Raw genomic sequence first — 26,099 nt, forward strand, 5'->3', positions numbered from 1 at the left:
TATCATAGTGAAAATGGTTAGAAATGTAATTCACACACTAAGACGATGAAAATATAAATATGAAAAAAAGGCGGGATGAATTCTTAAATGACATGGATAAAGAGGATGGATATTTAAATATTCCATTAAGGGGGTGTTTCAATTTTGTGAAAAAGTAATTTTTTGAAAAAGAAGGTAATTTCAAGCTCAAAAATCATGTGTTTACGCAAATAATTTTCCTACCAATATAGATTTTGTTTGATAGATCTCATTAAGATCTTTTAAACGGTGCAAAAAAAATTGAATTTTTTTTTGTCATTTTCATTATATTTGAGTTTGAAATTACCTTTTTTTTTCCAAAAAGTTCTTTTTCTGGAAAGTGGAACACCACCTAATACTCGTACGCAAACTAACCATGTATTATCTCCAAAGAAAAAAAGATTGAAAAGAAAGAAACCAAATGAACCCTCGAGGTCCTGTGAACCATCGGGTCTTTGATCGCAAGTTGGCCAACCAAACATGATAAAGTGGTCATGTTTTATGAAATAAACATGATAAGTTGACCACATTTTTGCATGTATTGATAATGTTAAAATGCTCATATATTAACTCAAAAAGCTTGTATTTTTAATTGATCTTATTCCATGAAATATGGTTAAATTACCAAAAAATCATGATATATGATTGTTTCGATGCTATTTAATTTGTTTAATTTGAAATATAAAAGTAATAGGATAAAAAATAAAAGTAATAAATCATATTTAAATTTACCAAATCCCACTGAATTAGGAAAACAATCCAATCTAATCCAATTCCACTAAATTGGGAAAATAATCCAATACAATCCCACTAAATTAGGAAATCAATAAACATATTATATTTATATCATTGTGAAAATGGTAAGAAAGGTAATTCACACACTAAGACGATGAAAACATAAACATGAAAAAAATGTGGGGTGAATTCTTAAATGGTATGGACAAAGATGATGGATATTTAAATATTCCATTAACACTCGCACGCAAACTAACCATGTATTATCTCCAAAGAAAAAAAAGATTGAAAAGAAAAAGAAACCAAAAGAACCATCGAGGTCCTGTGAACCATCGGGTCTTTGATCACAAGTTGCGCTTGAAGCCATTTGGTTAAAGACACGTCTGTTTGGACGTCACGCATCGCGTCGCCCACTAAAAAAGGGAAACCAAATGAGATATGGTTAAATTACCATCAAAACAAGTTTTATCGTTATCAGCGTTTCATGGTTAAATTACCATGTCGATTCTAACGTTTCATGACCGTTCGTAATCGAGCTTGAAACCGATTTAATAAACATGACATAACCAATCATATTAAAATTACCAAAAAGTCATGATATATGATTGTTTTGATGCTATTTAATTTGAAATATAAAAGTAATAGGATAAAAAATAAAAGTAATAAATCATATTTAAATTTACCAAATCTCACTAAATTAGGAAAACAATCCAATCCAATCCAATCCAATCCAATTCTACTAAATTGGGAAAATAATCCAATACAATCCCACTAAATTAGGAAAGCAATAAACATATTGTATTTATATCATAGTGAAAATGGTAAGAAAGGTAATTCACAGAGAGAGAGAGGGGGAGGGGCCGGGCCATAAATGCAGAGCTGAACCACCATTATTAACACATGCGAAGGAAGTTGTAGTATAAAGTAAAAACAAAACTTGACTGAACTTCCAACCACACTCCTTCAAACTCTACCAGAATTCCTATCCGTTCCGGACCTAGGGTTTTTCTTCCGATGTGGTACCCGGCGGAGAACCTGTCGAGATCGGCATCGCTCCGGGAGGAGAGCTGCGACGAGGAGGAGGAGGAGCTGCGGTGGGCGGCGCTGGAGCGGCTGCCGACGTACAGGAGGGTGCGGAAGGGGATTTTTAGGAACATTGCTGGGGATTCGAGGGAGATCGATGTGGAGAAGCTTGAGGTGCAGGAGCGGAAGGTGGTGTTGGATCGGCTGGTGAGTTCTGTTGATGACGACTGCGAGTCGTTCTTCGATCGGATGCGGCGCCGTTTCGACACGTGAGTAAATTGGATTCCCTTGATCACGAACTACACCTGGGCTGTAATTGGTTGAGATGAGAATGCAATACTTTCCATTAAAAAAAGACGTGCAAATTTTTTTTATACAAAAATAAAGTGTTTTGTTCATATATATATATATTTAAAATTCCGCACCACATTAAAGGACTAATTGAGATCTATCTTTAATTTGGCGCATAGAAATTTGAAAAATCATGTATGCAAGTGCTTTATTTTTTAATCCGAAAATTGCACTTCGTAGGCAACTATCGAAATGGGACGGAAAGTAGGTGTCATAGTGTTGTGTGTGTTGACGAGTGAGTAATTGGATTTCCCTGTTTCGTTGGGTTTTGAAGGATATTTTTGAGCTTAATAGGTTGAGATAGATGTCACTGTGCCAAATTAAAGAACTAATCGAGATCTATCATTAATTTATTGCGAATCATTAATTTATTGTGAAGAAACTTGAAGAATCATGTACGCAAGTGCTTTATTTTTTTACCCGAAAATTGCACGTCTCTTTGTAGGCGACTATGAAATTGGGATGGAGAGTGTTGATGTGTGTGTTGATTCTATACACTAAGTAAATTATCAGAACATTCACTTCACTTATACTGTAGTGTATATATATATATATATATATATATATATATATATATGTATGTATATATTGACAATCACTGGGATTTGGGCCAATTTACGAACGAGCACATTGCCTAATTTTGGATTAATCACACCGTCCACTAGCGGGTCTCAATTAAATCCGGAGCATGTTTTGAACTTGAAATCCTAGGAGGGAGTAAGCTGTCCCATGGCTTGAGCACCAAACCAACCCTTAGTTACCTGCAGGAGCATATTACTTGATAGTTGATACAGGCATATGCAACGAGATCTATGGAATCAGATACATATTTTCAAAATTATGACATTATGGCTCTAAAAACCCTTTCAGAAGTTTTTCGCGATATGAGAAGATTCTCAGTTTCTGAAACTTTCATGGTTGTCAAATTTCAGCTCAATGATAGTGCAATAGGGAAAATTTCGGTTTTGTTGACGTGTTTGGATATGATTCGTATGCGTAGACCTATGACGAGGGCATTTTAGGAATATAAAAGGAGAAAAAGGACTTTGTTACCTGAGATTCAATGGATGGCTTAGTGGCCAAAGGACTTGCGTTCGAATTCCAAACTAATGGAGCAACATTGGCAGCTGTTCACACCGCTGGTCGACTCTTACTTAGTTTTTTGGTTTATGATTTTTTTATTTGGTACCTGGGACAGTTTGTGAATTGAATTGGTTATTAAGAAGTAAGAAGTTGAAGAAACTCGCTTCAACTGAGTTAGTAAATTAATTTGGGTCCAGCTCAGTTCCGTGGCTGATTATGTTCAAGAAAGGAACAAAGACATTTCATCATAATTACTTGCCAAAAAAAATACAATTCATGATCATTCTTTACACCAGTTCAATTTATAGTCAACATGGTGCGAGTAAGCTGGCTCGGACACCTGGCTATAAATAAGAAAAAAAAAAACCCGGTGGAACACTTTTGGTCTATTGCCGTTCCAGTTAGTTGTGATCAGTCCAAGCGTCGTTTGATTTCAATGAAACATTCATTTTGATACACTTTAACGTTGATGATCTCATTTGCTTACTATGTTCTCGAGAGTTTAGAATATTAGGATTCTGAATTTGTCAATTTGATTATAATCGGGAATTCAAAAAGGTCAGTTTAGCTTACTCTGTTTGGCATTGCAGAGTTGATCTCGATTTTCCAAAGATTGAGGTTCGATTTCAGCATTTGACAGTGGATTCCTTTGTCCATGTTGGAAGCAGAGCACTGCCGACTATTCAGAATTTCATTTTCAATATGACCGAGGTAATATTTTATGAAACTACTCATCGACATAAGTTATTGTCCTTCACAGTTGTCTCACACTTTATTTGCTTTTTTGGTAATCTATCATCTAGGCTTTGTTAAGGCAGTTGCGCATATACCCGGGCAGGAGAAAAAAGCTGGTGATCTTAGATGATGTTAGTGGGATTATTCGGCCTTCAAGGTGCATATAGAATTTTAGTTTCATCTGCTTTTTGGCGAGTAATTGGTCTCGATTTGATTAGGTAAATTTGCTTTTACCAGATTAACACTGCTTTTGGGTCCTCCAAGCTCGGGAAAGACAACACTGCTTTTGGCTCTTGCTGGCCGTCTTGGACCCAATTTGCAGGTATGAAAATTCTGTCTTGGATGGAATTTGACAACTTGTACTTTTATTCTCATGCCACACTTAATCCACTAACATAGAAAAATTCCCCATGAATAAATAATCTGAACCGTTTGCCAGGATGTGATGATGCTCATAAACAAAGTATCGTGTATTCTGAGACAGTCGATGACTGCATCGCTGACTGCTAATAAATTGCTAGAAGAGGGGAATTTAAGTCTTTAGAGAACTTTTTATGCATCGGCATAAGTTTTTTTTTTGGCATAAGTAGACTTGAATCTTCTCCACATTATCTAAGTGAACATTTCCTCAGTTTTGTATGTATGCATCTAGTTTTCTAACTCTGAATGCATGCCTTGTGAGGTTTATTTTCTGCTAATGGCTGTTTAATACCTTGATTACTTTGAAGATTTCAGGGAAAATTACATACAACGGGCATAGTTTGAATGAGTTTGTTCCTCAAAGAACATCTGCTTATGTCAGTCAACAAGATATGCATGTGGCAGAGATGACAGTTAGAGAGACTCTTGATTTCTCTGCTCGATGTCAGGGTGTTGGATGTAAATATGGTATGCCCTGGAATTTTTCGTCTTCTTTGTGTCTGTGTACATGTGGACGTCACCTGTATGCTGAGCCTTAATGTGTCCAACAGATATGCTCGTGGAACTTTCACGAAGAGAGAAGATAGCTGAAATAAAACCAGATGAAGATCTGGATATACTTATGAAGGTACATTTGTTTCTTATGCAGGCTATACTTCTTGCAGTGCAAATTATTGTGTTTGACTTCATACTGCGATAAATTTCTTCCTTCTTTTTCCAAAGGCATTAGCTTTGGGAGGTGTAGACCCTGGCCTTGCTGTGGAGTACATTTTAAAGGTATGTCTAGATTTTCATATCTTAAGTGTACATCGTATTTTGATTCAAACAGTCTTGGTTTAAGTTTCTCTGAACCTGCACAATTTACCGATTTACTAGGAAATTATCCTACAATACTAAAATTTATGTGACAGATTTTAGGGTTGGACATTTGTGCTGACACGCTGGTGGGAGATGAAATGCTGAAAGGAATTTCAGGGGGACAGAAGAAACGACTTACAACAGGTGTGCTTGTATTTTTATGTTCCTTGCATTATCGGATACAGGAAAACTACGCGGGCACGTTTTACTGTCAGGGATTATTTTTAGGAAGGATTGGATAAGATGGGATTAAGGATTGGGATAGAGGGGACAAGTGGAGTTGACGGGATAATAGATGGGATTCTATGGATACCTTGATTAGTTGTACTGTATTTGGTTAGAGTGGGATAAAGATGATAGTAGTTTATTTTTGACCATTGGATGTGAAGGGTATCTAATCTGGATGGGCGGGACTAGGTGATACCACCCTGATGGAGGTATTAATTAGTTGTGAGGAATACTGGACTATAAATAAAGAGGGAACATGTGGGTCCCCATAGTCCCCCTAATTAAAATCCTGCCTTCTAGACTAGGGAATCAAACGTGCCCCATGTGTTTACTTTTGCTGACATGGAAGACCTGGTTTGCAGGTGAATTATTAGTTGGTCCATCTAGAGTGTTGTTCATGGATGAAATTTCCACTGGGCTTGATAGTTCAACTACTCACCAAATCATCAAGTACCTCAGGCATTCAACTTGTGCACTTGATGGCACCACTGTTATTTCGCTGCTTCAACCTGCTCCCGAGACATATGAGTTGTTTGATGATATCATACTCTTGTGCGAGGGCCAAATTGTTTATCAAGGGCCTCGTCATGCTGCACTCAACTTTTTTGCATTCATGGGTTTCAATTGTCCGGAGCAGAAGAACGTGGCTGACTTTCTTCAGGAAGTAAGTATTAGATCTGGGTACATGATTTTTTGCTCTTTTATGGTATCCAACTTTGTTTAATTCCTGTTACACAGGTGGTGTCAAAGAAGGACCAAGAGCAGTATTGGGCTGTTCCTGAAAGCCCTTATCGGTACATACCTGTGGTAAAGTTTGCTGAAGCTTTTCGTTCATTTCATGCTGGGAAGAATTTATCGGAGGAACTGAATGTTCCATTTGATAGACGTTATAATCATCCGGCAGCTTTGTCCACTTCTTCTTATGGCGTGAGGAGGCGAGAACTTCTCACTACCAGCTTTAACTGGCAGTTGCTACTGATGAAAAGAAATTCATTCATCTATGTTTTCAAATTTGTTCAGGTAAGGTTGGCGTATCCCTTTTGGTTAAATTCATTAAGCTCACATCCACACCACTGTCCTCCGTACTCTACGTGGGTGACCCGGGTGGGAAATTCGGGAGAGCAATGTCTTTATGAAAATCAGTTTGTTTGGAAATCAATAGAAACATGGACAAACTGTATTTTATTTCTACCTTACGAAAGTTTGGTAGGGTATGTTGGATAGGGTTGGAGGTGAGGTAAACACTAAATTAGCTTTTACATATCCCCGCCATGTATTTTTATTTTCATGATTAATATTTACTGTTTTCCAGCTTCTTTTTGTTGCTACGGTCACTATGACTGTTTTTTTCCGCACAACGCTGCATCATAACACGGTTGATGATGGGGGCCTGTATCTTGGGGCACTGTACTTTGCTATGGTTATGATGCTTTTTAATGGATTTACGGAGGTCTCAATGTTGGTAGCAAGGCTTCCAGTTCTTTACAAGCATAGGGACTTGCACTTCTACCCATGCTGGGCTTATACACTTCCTTCTTGGATCTTGAGTATCCCAACTTCACTTATAGAGTCTGGTCTCTGGGTGGCTCTGACATATTATGTGATTGGATTTGATCCTAACATCATTCGGTAAGGCTTATGCTGAGATGCAATTTTGCATGTGTTGACTTGGATACTACGCATTCAATTCTAATATTCCAATCTACAGGTTCTTGCGCCAGTTCCTTTTATACTTCTTTCTGCATCAAGCGTCTTTAGCTCTTTTTAGAGTGATGGGCTCCCTTGGTCGAACAATGATAGTTGCTAACACATTTGGATCTTTTGCCATGATGGTTGTCATGGGTCTTGGTGGATATATTATTTCAAGGGGTAAGTGGATAGCTGTTATGTTCTTAATTTCTTTCATCTGTGTAACCGAATGCTTATTCATTTTTCTCATTAAGACAGACAGTATCTCACGTTGGTGGATCTGGGGCTTTTGGATTTCGCCCTTAATGTATGCTCAAAATGCAGCTTCTGTGAATGAATTCCTTGGGCATTCTTGGAATAAGGTGATATTTTTCAGAACAGCTGTTCAGTTTTCTCCAACAATCATTGGGAATGTAGTTGAATTTCTCTTAATTTGTCTCATAGTATTGACCTAGGTGACAGATACTATTAACTGTATACAAGATTTAAGGAGGTTGAAATGCAAATGTCGTTTAGTGTGCCTGTAACAATATTTATGCCTGCGTCTCCGTTGCTTGGATTTGTTAGATCTGTCCTCTGTTTATTAATTTTTCTTTCTTGACCGATGTGTTCTTGCAGAGATCTGGAAACCAGGATAACCTGCCTTTAGGTGAGGCGGTGCTCAAAGTACGAAGTCTGTTTCCGCAGAGTTACTGGTATTGGATCGGTGTTGGTGCATTGCTTGGATACACTGTTCTATTCAACATCCTTTTCACAATTTTCCTGACTTACCTCAATCGTAAGACATCTCATTTTTCTGAGTCCAATATTTTTGGTCACACAAAAGAGCCGAAGAAGTAGTCATCAAAGGTGGTAACATAGTGAAAAAGGAAATGATTGTGTCTCGTATTTCTTTGTAAAACATATTTGTATAGCTTTGGGGAAGCGTCAAGCTGTTGTTTCCGAGGAAGAACTCCAGGAGAGAGAGCGGAGAAAAAAGGGCGAACCTGTCATTATTCAGCTAAGACAGTTCTTGCAGCATTCAGGCTCACTAACAGGTATATATGCACATTTGAATTCTCTCTCCCCCCATATCAATTTGTGACAGAGAATTTACTTTTCTCTTTGTCTTAAATTACTGCTCAGCAAAAAGTTTTAATCAGAGGGGCATGGTTCTACCATTTCAACCACTTTCCATGTCTTTCAGCAATATCAATTATTACGTGGACATGCCTGTGGTGTGTATCTTCCCCCTTTCTCCACACATTTGTTTGATAGTCAATTAGAGCAAAACAGTTATTGTCAAGTTATCATTCCAGGAACTGAAGCAGCAGGGCATAGTGGAAGACAGATTGCAATTGCTGGTTAATATTACTGGAGCATTCAGGCCTGGTGTGCTTACTGCTTTGGTTGGAGTAAGTGGTGCTGGGAAAACCACCCTCATGGATGTGCTAGCTGGTAGAAAAACTGGTGGAATCATCGAAGGGAGCATAAGTATATCTGGCTATCCTAAAAAGCAAGAAACTTTTGCGAGAATATCTGGTTACTGTGAGCAGAATGATATTCACTCCCCTTGCTTGACTGTTCGTGAATCACTTCTATTCTCTGCCTGGCTCCGATTACCACTTGATGTTGACTTAGACACACAGAAGGTAATCTTTGTTTCTTTAGGTAAATAACAAATGGAATGAATATGTGATAAGTGGCGTGGTGCTAAATTCTCAGGCTTTTGTTGAGGAGGTGATGGAGCTTGTGGAGCTCACTCCATTAAGTGGGGCATTAGTTGGTCTTCCTGGAGTTGATGGTTTGTCAACGGAGCAAAGAAAGCGGTTGACTATAGCAGTTGAACTGGTTGCAAACCCTTCGATAGTTTTCATGGATGAACCTACATCAGGCTTAGATGCGAGGGCTGCAGCCATTGTGATGAGGACTGTGAGGAATATTGTTAACACTGGTCGAACAATTGTGTGCACAATTCACCAGCCCAGCATCGACATATTTGAATCGTTTGATGAGGTCCTTGTCTCTAAATTTGATAAACAGCTTCTTTCATTTCTTGAGAATTACCTATCTGCTTTGTTTGTATACATAATACAAGGATACCACACACTGTACTAATGGTCCACACTAGTTTATTCCCAGTGGCATGAATATGGACCCTCTGCTATGAGGTAGGATAATTTTCTGACCAATCCTTAAGCACATAGGAAGATAGGATATGTACATGCCAGAAAATTCTCGAAAAATAGGACATGAACATAAGACCCTGCCAGTGGAACTTGCATTTTTCGTCATACCAAAAACCTCTTTGTATCTGCTTCTTTATATCAATTTTTAAGTTGATAATTTGCTAAAGTGCCCATATAGTGCCTCTTTTTAATGTTGTTCTATCACTTTTGTTTTTCATGTTTATCATTGCTCTTTAAAGTTGTAAAGCAGAACATGGTTGAGCTCTGTCATTACTGTTTAGACTTAATTTTGTTATTCTGCAGTATAATTTCCCGACATAATGCACCAAAATTTGTTTATGGTGATGCAAGCTGATTCTCGCCCATTCTCATCTGACTTTGCAGCTCTTATTTATGAAGCGCGGCGGAGAGGTTATTTATGCAGGTCCACTTGGCCCCAAATCTTGCAAGCTTATTGACTATTTTCAGGTTAAAAAGTTGTTCCCCAGTCTAGACCACTTCCAATATGAGTTGTTTTACATCTGTTAGGTGTTAAACTGGTTTCGAGTCCATCCTTAGTCCAATAGTACTATAGTAGTATGTAAATTTGTTTTGTAGGCAGTTGAAGGAGTACCTAAGATCAGATCTGGATATAATCCCGCTGCATGGATGTTAGATGTTACTTCACCAGGAGAAGAAAACCGTCTTGGTGTGGATTTTGCGGAAGTTTACAGACGATCAAATTTATTCCAGTATGTGCAGTTTCCATGAGCTTCCTGTTGAATTTTTTTTTTTTACAGTTTTATTTTCTTAATCAATCTATGTGACTTCTTTCTTTTTCAGACGTAATAGAGAGCTGGTTGACAACTTGAGCAAACCAAATAGAGAGTCAAAGGATTTGAACTTTCCAACAATGTATTCTAAGTCATTCTATGATCAATTTCTGGCTTGTATTTGGAAGCAAAATCTGTCTTACTGGCGAAACCCACAGTACACTGCAGTTCGCTTCTTCTATACTGTCATCATCTCACTGATGCTTGGAACTATCTGTTGGAGATTTGGTTCTAAAAGGTGTTCTGCTGATATATCTCTGAAATTCATCTTGCTGATATATTTCTGAAATTCATCTTTTCTGCTTATGCATATGCACATTTTGTATTATCTGTTTCTCTTTTTTACTAATATTCCTCGGAGAAATCTCATTGACTCCACCAATTGAGAGTCCTATAAATCTTATGAAAAGATTACTTAGTACAATGGGGGTAGGGCTAAAATAGTCCATAAGTCAAGGCTGTGAAATTGAGTACTATTAGTTGACTTCAATGAGTTGGACAAGGCAATGTTTGATTTCACCTTGAATTTGGATCGTCCTATTGATACTGTTGCCCTTTATGTTCCATTTTCTGAATGAAGAACAATAGGTGCTTCATCAAATTTCTGAGCAAAGAACGATAGGTGCTTCACCAACATATCTTTGATAAATATAGATTGAAAGATTCTACCTTCTTTCTTTCCCACAAATTATTTTCTATAGTTGATTTTTTCTTCTTTCTCCCTCCTTAAGTAAGTTCCTTTCCTTGTGTTCTCAAGGGTTTTTTTTTTGGGTAAATGTGTTCTCGAAGTTAGTCTTTTTACTTTCTTTAGACTTTTTCTTCTGGTTCTTTAGGGACACACAGCAGGAGATATTCAACGCAATGGGGTCCATGTATGCAGCAGTTCTGTTTATGGGAGTTGCCAATGGCACTTCTGTCCAACCTGTTGTATCAATTGAAAGATTTGTTTCGTATAGAGAAAGAGCAGCAGGAATGTATTCAGCTCTTCCATTTGCATTTGCTCAGGTGTCCTTTGTCTTTTCGTTGTTTCTTGGTTCAACTCTTTTGGTTGACATTCTTCAAAACATTTTTGATCTTCTTTGAAAGAATCTATTTTTATGAAATCACCAGAAGAACGTTTTCACCAAAATAACTCCATGTGAAAACCACGAGAGTTTGTGTTTTTAGAACCAAAATTTTTAAATGTCATATAAAACTGATTCTGAATCTTATCTTGCATAGAAAGCAGGATTTGTGGAGGAAGAATAAGAGGAAAGGGATTCAAATGAAACTAATTTCCCCCCCTATTTCGCCTTGGTTTTCTTTTTCCTCTAATCCAAGATCCAAAAGCAAGGTCCTCGGCCTACTTACCAATTCTGTATCTACCTTCCTGCATGCAGGTTGCGATTGAGTTCCCTTATGTGCTTGCTCAGACACTTACTTACTGCATAATATTCTACTCCCTGGCCTCATTTGAGTGGACGGTTGAGAGATTTAGTTGGTACACATTCTTTATGTATTTCACCGTTCTATACTTCACCTTTTTTGGAATGATGACTACGGCTATCACACCCAATCATAATGTGGCTGCCATCATTGGTGCTCCAATTTATATGCTCTGGAACCTATTCAGTGGGTTGATGATTCCTCACAAGGTAATGGATTTATTCTCATTCCCTCCTTTTGTTTCATTATTGTAGGGATTGTTTTGTTGAAACAGTTAGCAATCTCTCACCGGTTTAATTAGGGTCATGCACTAGTTAGTTAATAGGTTGCTAATCTTTCAATGGTGAGGCCTTGAATTTGGTTCAGTTTTCATTGAAAACCTGTTTGGTTGACGGTTTTCAAAATAGACATTTGTTGTTTTTGGGGAGAAAACAACCTTTTTTTGTGAAAATATTAAATAGTCGTCTTTTGAAAATAGTTTCTGCCAAGAAATGAGATCATGGGAAAGTAATCAGTACTTTTGTAAACCGCTTCTGAGAACTGTTCAGCCAAGTGCAGAAAATTGCAGCCAAATAATGTAGAAATACTTGTTTACAATGAGTATAGTCGTGGAATGGTTCTGATTATCATTTAGTTTATGTTTGGAGTCATTCAGTTGAATCTGGTTCTTTCTCTCTCGGCCACACAAGCTTAGGGATTTTTCTTTGTTCCTCTCTTCTTGTTTCTGAAAGTAATAAACAGTTTTCTACTTTTCTTCAGATTATACCGATATGGTGGAGATGGTATTACTGGGCGAACCCGGTAGCCTGGAGCCTCTATGGCCTTCTAGTTTCTCAATATGGGGACAGGAATGAACTTGTGAAGCTATCCAATGGAGGGCAATTGGTTACCATAAGGGTATTAGTAAAGGAAGTGTTTGGATTCAGGCATGACTTCCTCGGCATTACTGCCTTTATGGTGCTTGCTTTTTGCCTGATGTTTGCATTGATTTTCTCTTACGCAATAAAATCCTTTAACTTCCAAAAGAGATGAAGTGGCATACGAGCAATGATGCTAAGAGATAGCAGGTTATAGAGTGAAATTGATAGCCCAAAACCTTTTGTTTTTTTTCCCTGTTTAAGGACATAATAATTGTGCCTGATTAAAAAAAGGACATGATATTTGTGTTCAAGGCATCAATCTTGTCTTGATTTGGAGGATTATTCGGTAATACACATATTGTGAAGTCACTGCCTCCTACATACTGCGGAGAAGATGTACTTGGATGTAGTGAAGCAATTTTGATCTTTTCTTGTATCCATTTCTTCAAAATCTTGTTATCTCAGTTATTCATATCTTCAAAATCTTCATATATTGAAAGAGAGAGAGCGTGGGGATACCGGGGCTTAAACCCCAAAAGTGGCATATAACACCATAGGGGTGCCACTACCAGGGAAATCCTGTTCATTGTTTGTCGCGTACACTGCTATATTTTTGGCAAATGAATTATAGGCATGGACCAATATAAGATTACGCTGCATAGACCGTAGTGATGAAGGGAAAGGATGCCCGATACCCAATCAAGCTATTGGTGTTTTGCACTTACTTGGTTCAGTGTCCGGTAGAACTCTATTGCTTGATGAAGAACATCCGTAGCTTTTGCAAGCCATTTGATCAATTGAGTTTGCTTGAAAGTTTAATGAACAATCTTGCAGCTAAAATTGAATGGAAACAAAGACCAACTATAATGAGGACAGACCTGTTGCCTTCTCATCAATATTCTCATCAACATCCTCTGTCTGCAATTTTATTGTCATTTTTTGGAGATTCGTGTCAATTTTGATCTCATATATTTTATTTTGGAAAGTGAAATTTATGAATGTCCGTTGATACTTGAGAACGAGTAAGAGCTTGTTCCACTTCTTGATTCTTATGATTCCAATATATATATATTATTGAAGAATCAAAATATTATTACTCACATGCTAAAATATTGTTTTGTGCCTTTTAAAATTGTGACTTTGCTATTAATGGAGGAAACTCTCCTAGTCTCTCTCTACAAGTACAATAGCTTTTTCTCTCAAAGAATATGAAGTTCTAACCCTAAAAATCTATTTTAGGGCTTAAATACGCATCTGTCTCGCGTACGAGCAGCCTGTGCGGAAATTACTGAGACCTCAAAATTTCTTCGCAGGGAAAACCGCCCAAGCGGCTTTCAATCCTGCTCAGGCGAATTCCCATTTTTGCCCGGGCCAATTTCAATCCCGCCCAGGCCAAATTTTCAGCAAACTTGAAAAAAACTCAATTCTTCACACTGCCCAACATAAACACCCCCTAAACTAGGATGACAGCTTTTGATGCCAAAGGGTATTATTGGAGACTGAACTTACTAAAGCAAGAGAGCTGGTGTTGGAGTGATTAGAGTGAGTCTGAAGTGGATAGTCTCTGAAGCCGAGGCCCCCTGTGAAAATTGTGTGTTCTAATCCTAAACAACATTGCCAGTGCAATCAAAGGTTATAGAACAATTGTTATCTTTAGCAAAACGATAACCTGAAAGAAGTTTCTAAGTAAGGCTACTTTCCGCGTGCTTGCCGCCTAGGCTAGGCTGACGTGCTTGTGTTAGCTAGTTTGAAATATGTTGTATTGTATTTTGGCTAGAGCGAAATAAAGGCGGTTAGGTGAACAAACAATTATATTTTTCATCGCTCGATAAGAACAGATAATACAATGATTTTCACATTCTATTTTTGATTATGGACACTTATTTTCTTGTCTTTTAATGGAAAAAATACGCAAAAAAAAGCTTCACTAACAAACAAAAAAAACAAAAAACGGGGTGTTGTAATAGGAAAAGAAAAGGAGTGTAACAATCATTTTTATCCTAATTTATAGGGGAAAGTGGCTAATACTATCCTCCGACTTTTTATTAGATAATTCCTCCGATGGGCTACCAAATGAACAAAAAATCCATCATTGCTCATCTCTCATCTGGCCGATCCATTCTCAACCTCCAGTATACAAGCTGGAGCTGTAGTGGCAATATAGCTACTGTAACACCGCGGATCGGATTGCCGATCCGTGTGTTCCTGACGTTGCTCTGATATTCACCATCCATAGCCTTTGGGGCTTCAATGCACGGGGCCAATCCATCGGCCGTCAGTCTTCAGCCGGGGGCATTGGCATTGATTTGGAGGTGAAATTGCGGAAATATTGGCGAGGGCTGAAGTGGACGAAATGTGGCTTTGGGACCATGAGACCATGAGTGGTCAGACCACGGTAGTAGCCTCTTCGTTGCGCCGGTCGACTACTTGGAGGAGGAGATAGTTAATCTCTTCGAGAAGGTTGAAGGTGGATCTCCGCGGAATGGACATTCATGATGTACTCCGAGTTCACAATTTAGTTCCCAGACCTACAGCTCGTTACCCTCCTCAGAGATTCACAACAATTCAAAAAGAGTCAAAAAGCAAGTGAAGGTGAAATTGAATTGTAATCGCGTCAAGCAATCTAGGCTACAATTGTGCGAGGTCACGTTTTATGCAAAGTTTGCCAAACTTCGCAATTGCACCTCCCAACGGCAATTGCAATCAAGAGCGCCGTGTGTACTTTCCGGCACATCCGGTCTACAGTTCTCTTCCATTTTTTTGCCTAGAATATATTGTGTGTGAAGGTAGTTGAATCGTGGATTACTAGAGAGAGTTGGTATTTCAGTAGGAAGCTACAACTGTAAGCAGTGTTTTTAAATCAGGATATGTATAGATCGTATCGAAATACGTATCGCATATCAAGATACGTTTATTAGAAGAGCAGGAGTTTCTATTGTTTAGTTGGACAATATTTTTTTTGGAAAGAATACGATTTTTTTTGGAAAGGATACTAAAGAAAAGAATGGGGAAGAGGCGTGCCAATCTAACATGGTATCAGAGCTAGGGTTTCGGAGAATTTGTTCTCCTTGTTTGTGCCATAAGTGCACCGTTGTTTATTGTGATCCAAGTGTTATGGATCCTTTGTTTACCTCTCCACGTGCGAATCAAGGGTCGCACGTGCGGGGGAGTATTGGGATTTGTCCCACATTGGTTTAATTATCTCCTCCAAAACTAATATATGAGCCTGTGCGGCCGCTCCACTTTTTGCCAATTGGTTTTAGGTTGGAACCCTCCAAGAAATCTAACAAGACAGTTGAACTCAAACTTTTTTTGGCTTGGTATAAAACGATTAGAACCCATCCTTATTTATAGTACTCAAACTTTTTTTGGCTTGGTATAAAATGATTAGAACCCATCATTAGTTATACTACTCTATTGAAGACTCTAGTACAAAGATATTTTCATACAGGATAAACTTTGAGATAATTTTAGAATCACACCGGTGACTAATTTTCACAAAAAAAAAAAAAAAACTCTATGATATTTCACAAGAATATTCTAGAGCTTCTAGAATTAGATATTTTAGAGTTTCTAAAATCTAGATATTTATATATTCTTCAATAATATCTTTCATATTTGGATTTTGTCAATTGAACTTTTTTGGACTTAACTTTCTTGCGCCAAAATACTAAATTTAGTTTATGCTTCAACAACGTTAATTATAGTTAATATACAAATAAAAGTAGATACACCTAATAATACCAACAAACTATGCTTACATTCTTTAAAAAAAGTTTTTAATATGCAAAATTTTAAGTCTCTCAACTCGGGCCTATTACATTAAGGCTTTATGTTCCCTAACAAAGACAAAAAAACACAATCGAAGTATGATTTTTTCTTCTATGCAAGCCCTACATTGAGGTTGAATTTCTATCAAATGGTTTAAAAGATGCCATAATTCGATCAAATGACTTAGATTAATGCATTTGGGGTTTCGTTTCTTGAAATAAGGTCCGACTTTTTCCCAATAAGTAATTGTAGGATACATATCGAATTAGGATACAATATAAATCGTAAGATACGTAGTCGTATCGTAAGATTTCTATACACGTATCGTTCTCTGAAGGAGACAATACAAATCGTAGGATATGTATCATGTATCGAGGATACGGTGTATGTCAGGTCAATACTTTGAAATTTGAAGGTAGATCATGCATGTTTGTGCTCATCAAACCAATGGAAATTGTGTTTCTATAAATTCTTCGCGGTTGTTCTGTTCTCTGCTGATATGACCACTGTAAATTGTGTTTCTATAAAAATAGTGTTTGGAAATATTTGCATATTTTCCGTCGCATACTCTGTTGGATTAATGAACATGCGGTATCGCGCTGTGTTTGCACCATTGTCTCTATCCGTGCTTGTTTGGCTCCGAGGCTCTATGCAGGCAAGAAAGAATGAGCCGAGTATCCCCAACCTAGGCACCTGTTTATATCCATGTTATCTCTCTATGCTCCTTCCTCTCATGTCTCCCCTGTTAGCTTTGATCTATACAATTACATTTGATTTATCTTCTACGAATTTTAGAATTGCCCCTCTTGAAATTGAGAGTCAGATGCAAGCAATACGGTAGCATGATCTTGTGGCTGATTTGGCACGACGTTTTCCTTCCTGGCTTATTCAAGAGTTGTTACTGTACTGTAGTCTAAGAACTTCAGAATGATAGCTTAGGCCCTTCACTAATAATAGAAATGGGGAAGGTCACTCCATGCCGCAGATGCAAAATGTTTCGAGAATAGTTTTGAAGTTACACCAAGGGCCAGAACAAGAGTAACGAACTAGATAATAAAGAAAACATTCCCTCTAAATTCCCAGCTCAAACTAGAAAGAATATGCACTCCACGAACAGGTCTACAAAGCCCACACAGCACAGATTGCACTTAGAATTCATCTCCTTGGAATTGTCTAGGCACAAACTACTCTAAAAAATGGACATCGGGCACTGTACTGACAGCAGAATTCAAGCAACCTTTCTTGTGATCACACCACTGAATTATACTAGAGTTAATGTGTTACAGTGGTCAAATCAGGGACTGCAGTTTGCTTCTTCTATGTTGGAGATTTTGTTCTAAAAGGTGTACTGCTGATACATCTCTGAATTCATCTTTTCTGCTTATCATATGCACATACATTTTTGTATTATTTGTTTCTCTTTTTTACTGATCTTCCTCTCAGAAATCTCATTGACTCCACCAACTAAGAGTCCTATATATCTTATGAAAAGATTACTTAGGACAATGATGCTGTTGACTTCAATGATACTGTTGATACTGTTTGAGTTCACCTTGAATTTGGATCGTCCTATTGATACCGTTGCCCTTTCTGTTCCATTTTCTGAGCGAAGAACAATAGGTGCAACTGCCTCATCAACTTTCTGAGCAAAGAAGGAATGTTCTTTCTTTCCCACAAATTATTTTCTATAGTTGATTTTCTCTTTTTCTCCATCCTCCTAAGTAAGTTCCTTGTCTTGTGTTCTCAATGTTAGTCTCTTTACTTTCTTTAGACTTATTCTTCTGGTTCTTTAGGGACACACAGCAGGAGATATTCAACGCAATGGGATCCATGTACGTGCAGTTCTATTTATTGGAGTCACCGAGGGCACTTCTGTCCAACCTGTTATATCGGTTGAAAGATTTGTTTCGTATAGAGAAAGAGCAGCAGGAATGTATTCAGCTCTATCATTTGCATTTGCTCAGGTCTCCTTTGTCTTTTCATTGTTTTTTGGTTCTACTCTTTTTGGTTGACATTCTTCAAAACATTTTTGATCTTCTTTGAAAGAATCCATTTTTATGAAATCACTAGAAGAACGTTTTTCACCTAAATAACTCCATGTGAAAGCCAGGAGAATTTGTGTTTTCAGAACCAAAATTTTGAAATGTTAGATAAAACTGATTCTGAATTATATCAAGCGTAGATGGCAGGATTTGTGGAGGAAGAATAAAAGGAAAGGGATTCAAATGAAACTACCTTCCCCCCCACCCCCACCCCCCCCGGTTTCCCCTTGGTTTTCTTTTTCCTCTAATCCAAGATCCAAATGCAAGGCCCTCAGCTTACTTACCAATTCTGTTTCTACCTTCCTGCATGCAGGTTGCAATTGAGTTTTATGTGATTGCTCAGACTCTTATTTACTGCATAATATTCTACTCCATGGCCTCGTTTGGTGGACATTCGAGAGATTTACTTGGTGCACATTCTTTATGTATTTCACCGTTTTATACTTCGCCTTTTATGGAATGATGTGCACATTCCAATATTCCATGGCCTCATCGGTGCTCCTTTTTATATGCTCTGGAATCTATTCAGTGGATTGATGATTCCTCACAAGGTAATGGGTTTATTCTCATTCCCTCCTTTTGTTTCATAATTTCACCACATTGTAGGGATTGTTTTGTTGAAACAGTTAGCAATTTTTATTTATTTTTGCTCAGCCAGTTAGCAATCTCTTACCGGTTTAATTAGGGTCGTACACTAGTTAGTGGCTTTTATAGGTTGCTAATCTTTCAATGGTGATGAGGCCTTGTTTAGTTCAGTTTTCATTGAAAACCTGTTTGGTTGACGGTTTTCCAAAATAGACAATTGGAGTTTTTGGGGAGAAAACAACCTGTTTTTGAGAAAATATTAAATAGTCGTCATATTGTTGAAAATAGTTTCTGAAGATCATGTGAAAGTAATCAATACTTTTGTAAACCGCTTCTGAGAACTGTTCAGACACCTAGAATCCATAACAATCCCCCATTTTTGGAGCCTATCCAGAGTGGCCAAGCCAACCTACCCAGAATAGCTAACCACTGGATGATGGACCATGTCTTCTAATGGCAGACCGAATTGAAAACCTTCCATTAATAGTAAGATTCCACCTCATAGAATCTTCCTGATCTGTATCGAATTTATTTGATAGTTATGATGTTTCTTTCTTTCCTAATGTGATACAGGTTTTGTTTTCTTTTGTTCTTTAACTGGTTTAAGACTTCTTGCACACGGAGTCTCGTGCTCATTTTTGTGGTGTTTCACACCTTTTATTGAGTCATACATCGGTGCACAAGCATTCCAAATTCGGAGTCTCGTGCTCATTTTTTCTGGTGTTTCACCTTTTTTTCCGCTAATCATAACATAATGTGAAAAACTTCGCAATTCACATCTAAGTGACCTTTTGTATTTTCCTGGGACTTCACTCAAAGTGAAGCTTCTCCGAAGGTTATTAACCCCCAACACTATTGTAATTGTTAAAATTCTAGTCACATCTCTAATCAACCAAGATCTATGCTACCAAGTTATGGTCACATGGTTCAAACACCAGGAATTCTCCATTTCCTTTCATAAAAATTTTGCAATTGCTACAATCACAGACCCTTATGAAGCTCTATGGAAAACGATGTAAAATATCCTAACAGCTATGGACATAAAAAAGGAAGAGCACTTAATCGGCCACACTAATTGCCTCTGAACTTCGTCATTCTACTGCCACGACCTATAATTGGGAGACAACTATCTAGCAGTGTTTTACATACAGATGCGCACGCTAACTACACTGGTATAACATCAATCTTTAATGCATCCTCACATCTCAATGCAATACCCTCGAGGTGGAGGGACTATCGTAAGTACGCTATTGTTCCTTTGAACGACTCCTTCGTGCGATGATCAGAGATTCAGAACGCTGACTGATGTACCTATACGTGCTTTAAATTTATGCACCTTGCATCCAGTTTGCCGAAGTTTGTACGTGTCTTTTTAAAGCTTTTCATCTGCTTTGCTTCTGCTAGGATCACCAACCCACACCAGTTAAACTTCGGGTTTGATAGGAAGCCAGATATAGTTTTCGGTCCATGTGACTGGCATATTTTGTCTATACTGGTGGTCTTCTAATGGTCGTGCTTATCCATGAAATGTGGAGCGGTTGCCAACTATTGCACTATGGAACCCTGCAACAAGGGGATTTCGTATTCTCCGGCCATGTCCAACTTTGACCACCTACCATATAGGAAGGCAGGAAGATGCACCGTAGGGTTTGGTTTTGATCACGAATCTAGAAGTTACAAGGTGGTTAAAATTCTAGATTTATGGGTTAGAGACACATATCATTGGGTTAAGTGGCTGAAGTGTACACCTTCGGTTCTGGTTCTTGGAGAGTTATCTGCGTGGATGTGGTCCAAAATTTGAAAATGGATGACGGCAAAATAAGCGCTTGCACCAATAATGATGGCGTCTTTCATTGGCGCTGGCAGAACTACGATAGAAACAGTGTGGTGGTTTCATTTGACATGAATACGGAGGTGTTTTGTGTGACACCGCTGCCAAAGATGTACAACACCTCGCCAAGGGTAAATGGACATAGCCTTAGAGGAGGGTGGTGGTGTGACCTTACAAGTTTAAGGGACAGGCTTGCGGTTGTTTTTTATTTCTATTTTTTATTTCGTGATTTTGATGGAATAATTTGAATGTGTTGAATGTAACAAGGCCTCTCCGCGGGTGCCAATAGGTGTGTTGATTGCGTTTGCAATTTTATACTTGTGTAAAATAAAGTTAAGGGTAATATATGATTCTTGAGATCGTAGCACTATCCCTTCTCCATTAATTTTGCGCCCGAATCTTAACCAGCGGTACATTTTATTTTTCCTTGAAATCACGCATTGGGGTAGACAAATAACTTATCAAAGATGGATGCTTGCGAGATTACTCGATGAAAAAACCCGAAAAACCAAAATCATTCACGATTTTGTAAGCACCGAAAGATCGTCAAAATTTGCATTTGCTTGATAACATGTCTCTGTGTTTGGATCAAAACTAGGGAAGCGTCTATCCGTGGAGAGAAAAATTGTCCGAAGAAAACTGAGTAATTTTCCAAAGCAGAGCTTTCACGTAAAACGTAAATACAAAGTACGAAGAAAACAGGTGCTTGTGAAAAAACAGATTTTTCTAACCTCCGTCCAAAGGGTGTAGCAGTAGAACAATAGGTGCATTAATATTTAAAAAATGTGTATTGATATTTATGAAACTGTATTAATATTTGTGAGATATGTATTGATATCCAAATTTGTTTAAAATTATTGACATATTATTATTCGCGTAATGAGTGGAGGTTAGCGAGACAGATGAAAAAAAGCTTTTTTTGCTCCGAGTCCATTTCAAAAAGAGCTTTAATCAAGTCAGAAACCTAAATTGTTTAAATTCGTTATGCATTAGGAAATGCTCAGTTTTGGCTTCCTCTAACTGTTTTTTTTTTTCGTTCAAAAAAAAACATTTTTGCCTGTAAAATTATCAAGGGTTTAAAGCACTATTCTTAAAACATATTTTGGGCACTTAAATACCTTGAATCGGCCTTTGGTGACATTGGTTTTTTTCCACCACATTGTGCTGAAGCTCAAGACAAAATATATGAACTCCACAATATGTTGTGAACAGAAAGTTCGGACACGGGCACGGAGACAGTGACCGCCACTTGGTGTCCCACGGCCACCTAATCACTCCTGACTTCGTTAAAGTATTTACTCGGAAAATAGGGAAAAAAAATTGATACAGTACCTTCTAGAGTGTGCTTTAAATAGCTCCGCCCTCTTCTCGGAACTCCTCTTTCCCCCCTCTGGACTGCGTGCTGAAGCTCTGAGCACACAGAATCAGAATAGTGCAAATCAGAATCTAATGGTAAATTTTCTCTCCTTTTCTGAATCTCTACTCGATCCTTGTGTTTTTCCTTGCTCTGATCTCGTTGATTTCGTGTTCTGTTACTTTCGATTAGGGTCTAGGGTTTCTGAGCCCGATCTGTTTGTTTGGACAAAAAAAATTGTTAATGAGAAAGAAGAAATCAATCGAAGTTCTATGGTACTTACGATGGATCCCCGCAGTTGGAAGTTTGTGTGCTTAATTTTTGAACTTTTTATGTATTTGTTGCAGGCTTTGCCCAACCAACAGACTGTTGATTACCCGAGCTTCAAGCTCGTCATCGTTGGCGATGGTGGAACTGGTATTTTATTACTTGCCTCCTTTATTTTGGGTTGTTAATTCACGTTGTTATTTATTTTGTCACATCTTAGAATGAACTACACTAAGAGTGAAACCCACAAACTCGATGCACCTAAGAGTGGCGAAAACGTTATTCCACTTGAGAGTGAGTCACAGTCTGTCAGTGGGATAATGTTGAGCCTCTGTTTGGTGCTTCAGTTTTTTTCTGCGAACCAAAGTGAAAGTTAAATGTTATACTTGGTAAGGACAGTTTTTGAACTATGTAGAGTGAGCAGTAACAAAATGTTGTGCATTTGGCTTATGTTTCTGGATCATTTCTGTTGTTGTAGGGAAGACGACATTTGTGAAGAGGCATCTCACCGGAGAATTTGAGAAGAAGTATGAACGTAAGTGTCTCCATTAAAATATTCTCTTTCTTAAGGTTGAATTGTGTAATACTTTTCATGATTGTGGGTGCTTACGTGATGGTTTTGTGGAGACGATAATGTGATTTCAAAATACTTGATAATTTCCTCTGATATTGAGTTCTGTCTTGCATTTTGCATTGTTTTATCACCATACACCCATGTTACTAATGATTGGGTTTTGGGTTTTGTTTGAAATAGCAACCATTGGTGTGGAAGTTCACCCTCTGGACTTCTTCACAAACTGTGGGAAGATCCGATTTTATTGCTGGGATACTGCAGGGCAAGAAAAATTCGGTGGTCTGAGAGATGGTTACTAGTAAGTGTTTGCGACATAGCTAGCAATTGGTTCTTAGTTACAATATTGAACCCTGCCTATTCTGGTATCTATGTATGTTTTTCATTTGGATTTTACGGGGTTGCATACTTTGTGTGGGAAAGTTCGATTCAATGCTTTGTCACATATTGGTCAAAATATCTTTAGAATTTTGCCCCTTTTCAAGCCTTGGTTGGCGTAGCATGCTAACAGCAAATTCCAAAGAGAGGAGATAAGGAGATTTTTTTGCATGATGCTAGGGTAGGGACGGAGCCTGAAGAGTCCACAAATGGCTCCTGATTAAGTAGCAATCGCATATAGAGTTTCACCCAAAGTTCTATTTTTTGATGAGTATTTCCCTACGCTTAACAAAATATGTACTTGGGGAACCTAGCACCCAATGGCTTTTAGTTTAGAACTAGACACAGTCTTAGGCATTACAAATACTTGTCTGTGCTAGATGTTGGAAATGGTTGGCCTGAAAAAAGTTAGGCCTACTAATGTTTTTTGGCTCCTAAAAGAAAAGAGTCAAAAAGGATTCACTTTTTGTCTCGTCTTGCATATTGAAGCTTGGGTAATGGTTGAGCTCATCAATAAATCCAATGTTCTAAAAATCGTAAGATGCTAGTCGGGCAGAAAAGGGCCCCGCTTAGTGCCTAAGTGGGGACTAGTCGGCCTAGGCGGCTGACTTTTAGAATACTGATACAATCTATTGAATCTTTGGTGATTGAAGAGCTACCAACTAAAACTCGAACGAGAAATGCTTTTGATTCTCTTAGCAACAAGTATTTTATCGAGATTCTTTTCCATTTCCTTTGGATGCAAGAATTTAAATTTATCGCTAATAGAAACTATCAAGAGCCTTGGAGGGACGCGACCACCCACTTGTCGTCTCTCCCTCTGGATGATGTTGTGCCCAGATGTCTTGAGAGTTTCCATTAGTGAAGCCCCAAACATAAAATGCAAAATGCCCACCTCAAAATAAATAGATTAATGGTTGTCGTTTCAGGTTCATGCTCATTGCCTTATAATACACCAACTCCCTTATCCTCATGCAAATTTGCTTTTTTTTAGAATGTAATTGTTCTTCCTGCTGAACTTCTCTATTTCTATTTGCAGCATCCATGGGCAATGTGCAATTATCATGTTTGATGTTACTGCCCGGTTGACTTACAAGAATGTTCCCACATGGCATCGAGATTTGTGCAGGTGCGGTCAACAAGCTTTGGAAGCTTGATATCTGTAGTCTGCGGCTGTTGCTCTTTACTATTTGTGATATTGGCGACTCCAAATTTGACTGTTTCTTTGTTGGAAATTTTAGGGTCTGTGAGAACATACCCATTGTTCTCTGTGGAAACAAGGTTGATGTGAAGAACAGGCAGGTAAAGGCAAAGCAGGTTACATTCCACAGGAAGAAGAATTTGCAGTATTATGAAATTTCTGCTAAGAGCAACTACAACTTTGAGAAACCTTTCTTGTACCTTGCCAGGAAACTTGCAGGGTAACAAAATTTCCACTGTTCTTGTTTCGTGTTTGGCTACCCTATGGAGTTTGTGAACTGCAACCAAAATGAGTAAAATTTTAATTTTTGTTATGTTAGGGACCCCAATCTCCATTTCGTGGAGTCTCCTGCCCTTGCTCCTCCTGAAGTGCACATAGACATGGCTGCCCAGCATCAGTATGATTTCTTATAATCTGATCCGTTACATTTTTAACATCTACTTACTTCTTCCTGGGTTTGAGCATGCCAGGTTCCATGCAGAGAAAGTTTCAGTATTTATTTAGAATATCTACTTGAAGAGGAACCTCAGAGAGAGATCCTTAAAATCAGTCAAATTAGTTGAAATTAATCAGACTTTAGCCTGATTGGGTGACTAAGACTGCTATTTTCGAGATTATAATTGAACTTGCATGGTTTACTGGTTTTGTTCAATTCACTTATTGGAACCACATTTTGATAATCAAGTTACTGAGTTTCTTACCCCTGTGGTATTCTTACAGGCATGAAGCTGAGCTTGCTGCGGCAGCTAGTCAACCTCTCCCCGATGACGATGATGATGCATTTGAGTAGAAGTCTTGGATCTGTGGAGAGACTTAATTTAATACCCATTTTCATCCTTTTTTGTGTTCCTTTTACTTCCTTGCGAGTTACCCCCTGAAATTTCGGCACTTGTATCGGAGAGTTTGAGTGTTAGAAGGTGAATGTACGGTGAACCTCTAGTGGCCCATGGGAGTTGTGTTTGTTATTCGACCATTGATGTGTCTGCAGTTGTGGTTTGTGGAAGGATTCTTTAGGCTGCCATGATGTTTTTGTCGGAATTGGTTGAGCAAGGGTATTATGTTTGTTGGATATTTATCCATAGATCATCTATTGATATGGGACTTAATAGTTTGTGTAGTGGCTGCTTGTTTTAAGTTTGTTCAACCCACTACTATTATTTTCAGCTTCTTTGGAACTGAAACAAGTGTTGAAGTCAATTCTCTTGTGCTCCAGAATTAATTTAGTCAAGTCATTGCTACCTTATTACATGTTTTGCAAGTTTTTGCAGTTTCATGCATCTCTAAGGCTGTATTTGGTTAAGGATCTGTGTAGGGTTTTATAGGAAAAATGGTGACAGGGAAAACCAATTTGTTTTTTGCTTCATTGTCGTAGGCAACAAATGGATATTTGATTTTGTCAAGCCCCCAGTTGTTTTCCATTACTCGTTTGACTTCACTAATTAGTGTTTACACAATATATACCCAATTACAAGGAGACAATCTTGCAAGACATGGGGATACAAATTGGGTGGACCATGTGGCTCATTAGCAACTTTTCATTTTGTTGAGCATAAGTTACTTTGCATGCAAAAAGGTCCCATTCCCTGTCCCCTTAGCTTAGGGTACAATCGGTTTCTAGCTGTACTCAAGAAAAAATTGCAAGAAAAAATGTGTCATGATCAGCCATTGAAATCTGACAAGCTTGATTTCTTATG

At 38.1% G+C, this 26,099-nt stretch overlaps 2 protein-coding genes across 2 annotated transcripts; both read left to right on the top strand.

The window, feature by feature from the left end:
- Positions 1-1,651: 1,651 nt before the first annotated feature.
- Positions 1,652-12,841, top strand: LOC131320201 (ABC transporter G family member 32-like). The gene is made up of 24 exons (XM_058350819.1): positions 1,652-2,045; positions 3,801-3,921; positions 4,014-4,102; positions 4,183-4,267; positions 4,674-4,833; positions 4,917-4,993; positions 5,089-5,142; positions 5,277-5,367; positions 5,814-6,115; positions 6,190-6,471; positions 6,764-7,080; positions 7,160-7,320; positions 7,399-7,502; positions 7,759-7,918; positions 8,055-8,177; positions 8,266-8,357; positions 8,439-8,771; positions 8,845-9,135; positions 9,693-9,776; positions 9,906-10,039; positions 10,131-10,358; positions 10,954-11,125; positions 11,500-11,754; positions 12,305-12,841. The coding sequence occupies exons 1-24, from the start codon at positions 1,768-1,770 to the stop codon at positions 12,575-12,577; spliced, it is 4,266 nt and encodes a 1,421-aa protein (XP_058206802.1). The 5' UTR covers positions 1,652-1,767; the 3' UTR covers positions 12,578-12,841.
- A 9,096-nt stretch (positions 12,842-21,937) lies between these two features.
- On the top strand, positions 21,938-25,522 carry LOC131320204 (GTP-binding nuclear protein Ran-3). Its single transcript, XM_058350823.1, has 8 exons — positions 21,938-22,086; positions 22,336-22,405; positions 22,734-22,790; positions 23,010-23,127; positions 24,244-24,333; positions 24,446-24,625; positions 24,725-24,802; positions 25,126-25,522. Exons 1-8 carry the CDS (start codon positions 22,084-22,086, stop codon positions 25,193-25,195), a joined length of 666 nt encoding a protein of 221 aa, XP_058206806.1. The 5' UTR covers positions 21,938-22,083; the 3' UTR covers positions 25,196-25,522.
- Positions 25,523-26,099: the final 577 nt, after the last annotated feature.

This window comes from Rhododendron vialii, chromosome 3a, assembly GCF_030253575.1.
Source record: "Rhododendron vialii isolate Sample 1 chromosome 3a, ASM3025357v1".
In the NCBI taxonomy this organism is placed as follows: Eukaryota; Viridiplantae; Streptophyta; class Magnoliopsida; order Ericales; family Ericaceae; genus Rhododendron; species Rhododendron vialii.

Coding starts and splice junctions, on each gene's coding strand:
- LOC131320201 (XM_058350819.1), top strand. CDS start 1,768: ATGTGGTACCCGGCGGAGAACCTGTCGAGATCGGCATCGCTCCGGGAG. Junction 8,772..8,844: donor TTGACTTAGACACACAGAAG/GTAATCTTTGTT, acceptor CTAAATTCTCAG/GCTTTTGTTGAGGAGGTGAT. Junction 11,126..11,499: donor TTCCATTTGCATTTGCTCAG/GTGTCCTTTGTC, acceptor TCCTGCATGCAG/GTTGCGATTGAGTTCCCTTA.
- LOC131320204 (XM_058350823.1), top strand. Junction 22,406..22,733: donor CGTTGGCGATGGTGGAACTG/GTATTTTATTAC, acceptor CTGTTGTTGTAG/GGAAGACGACATTTGTGAAG. Junction 24,803..25,125: donor GACATGGCTGCCCAGCATCA/GTATGATTTCTT, acceptor GTATTCTTACAG/GCATGAAGCTGAGCTTGCTG.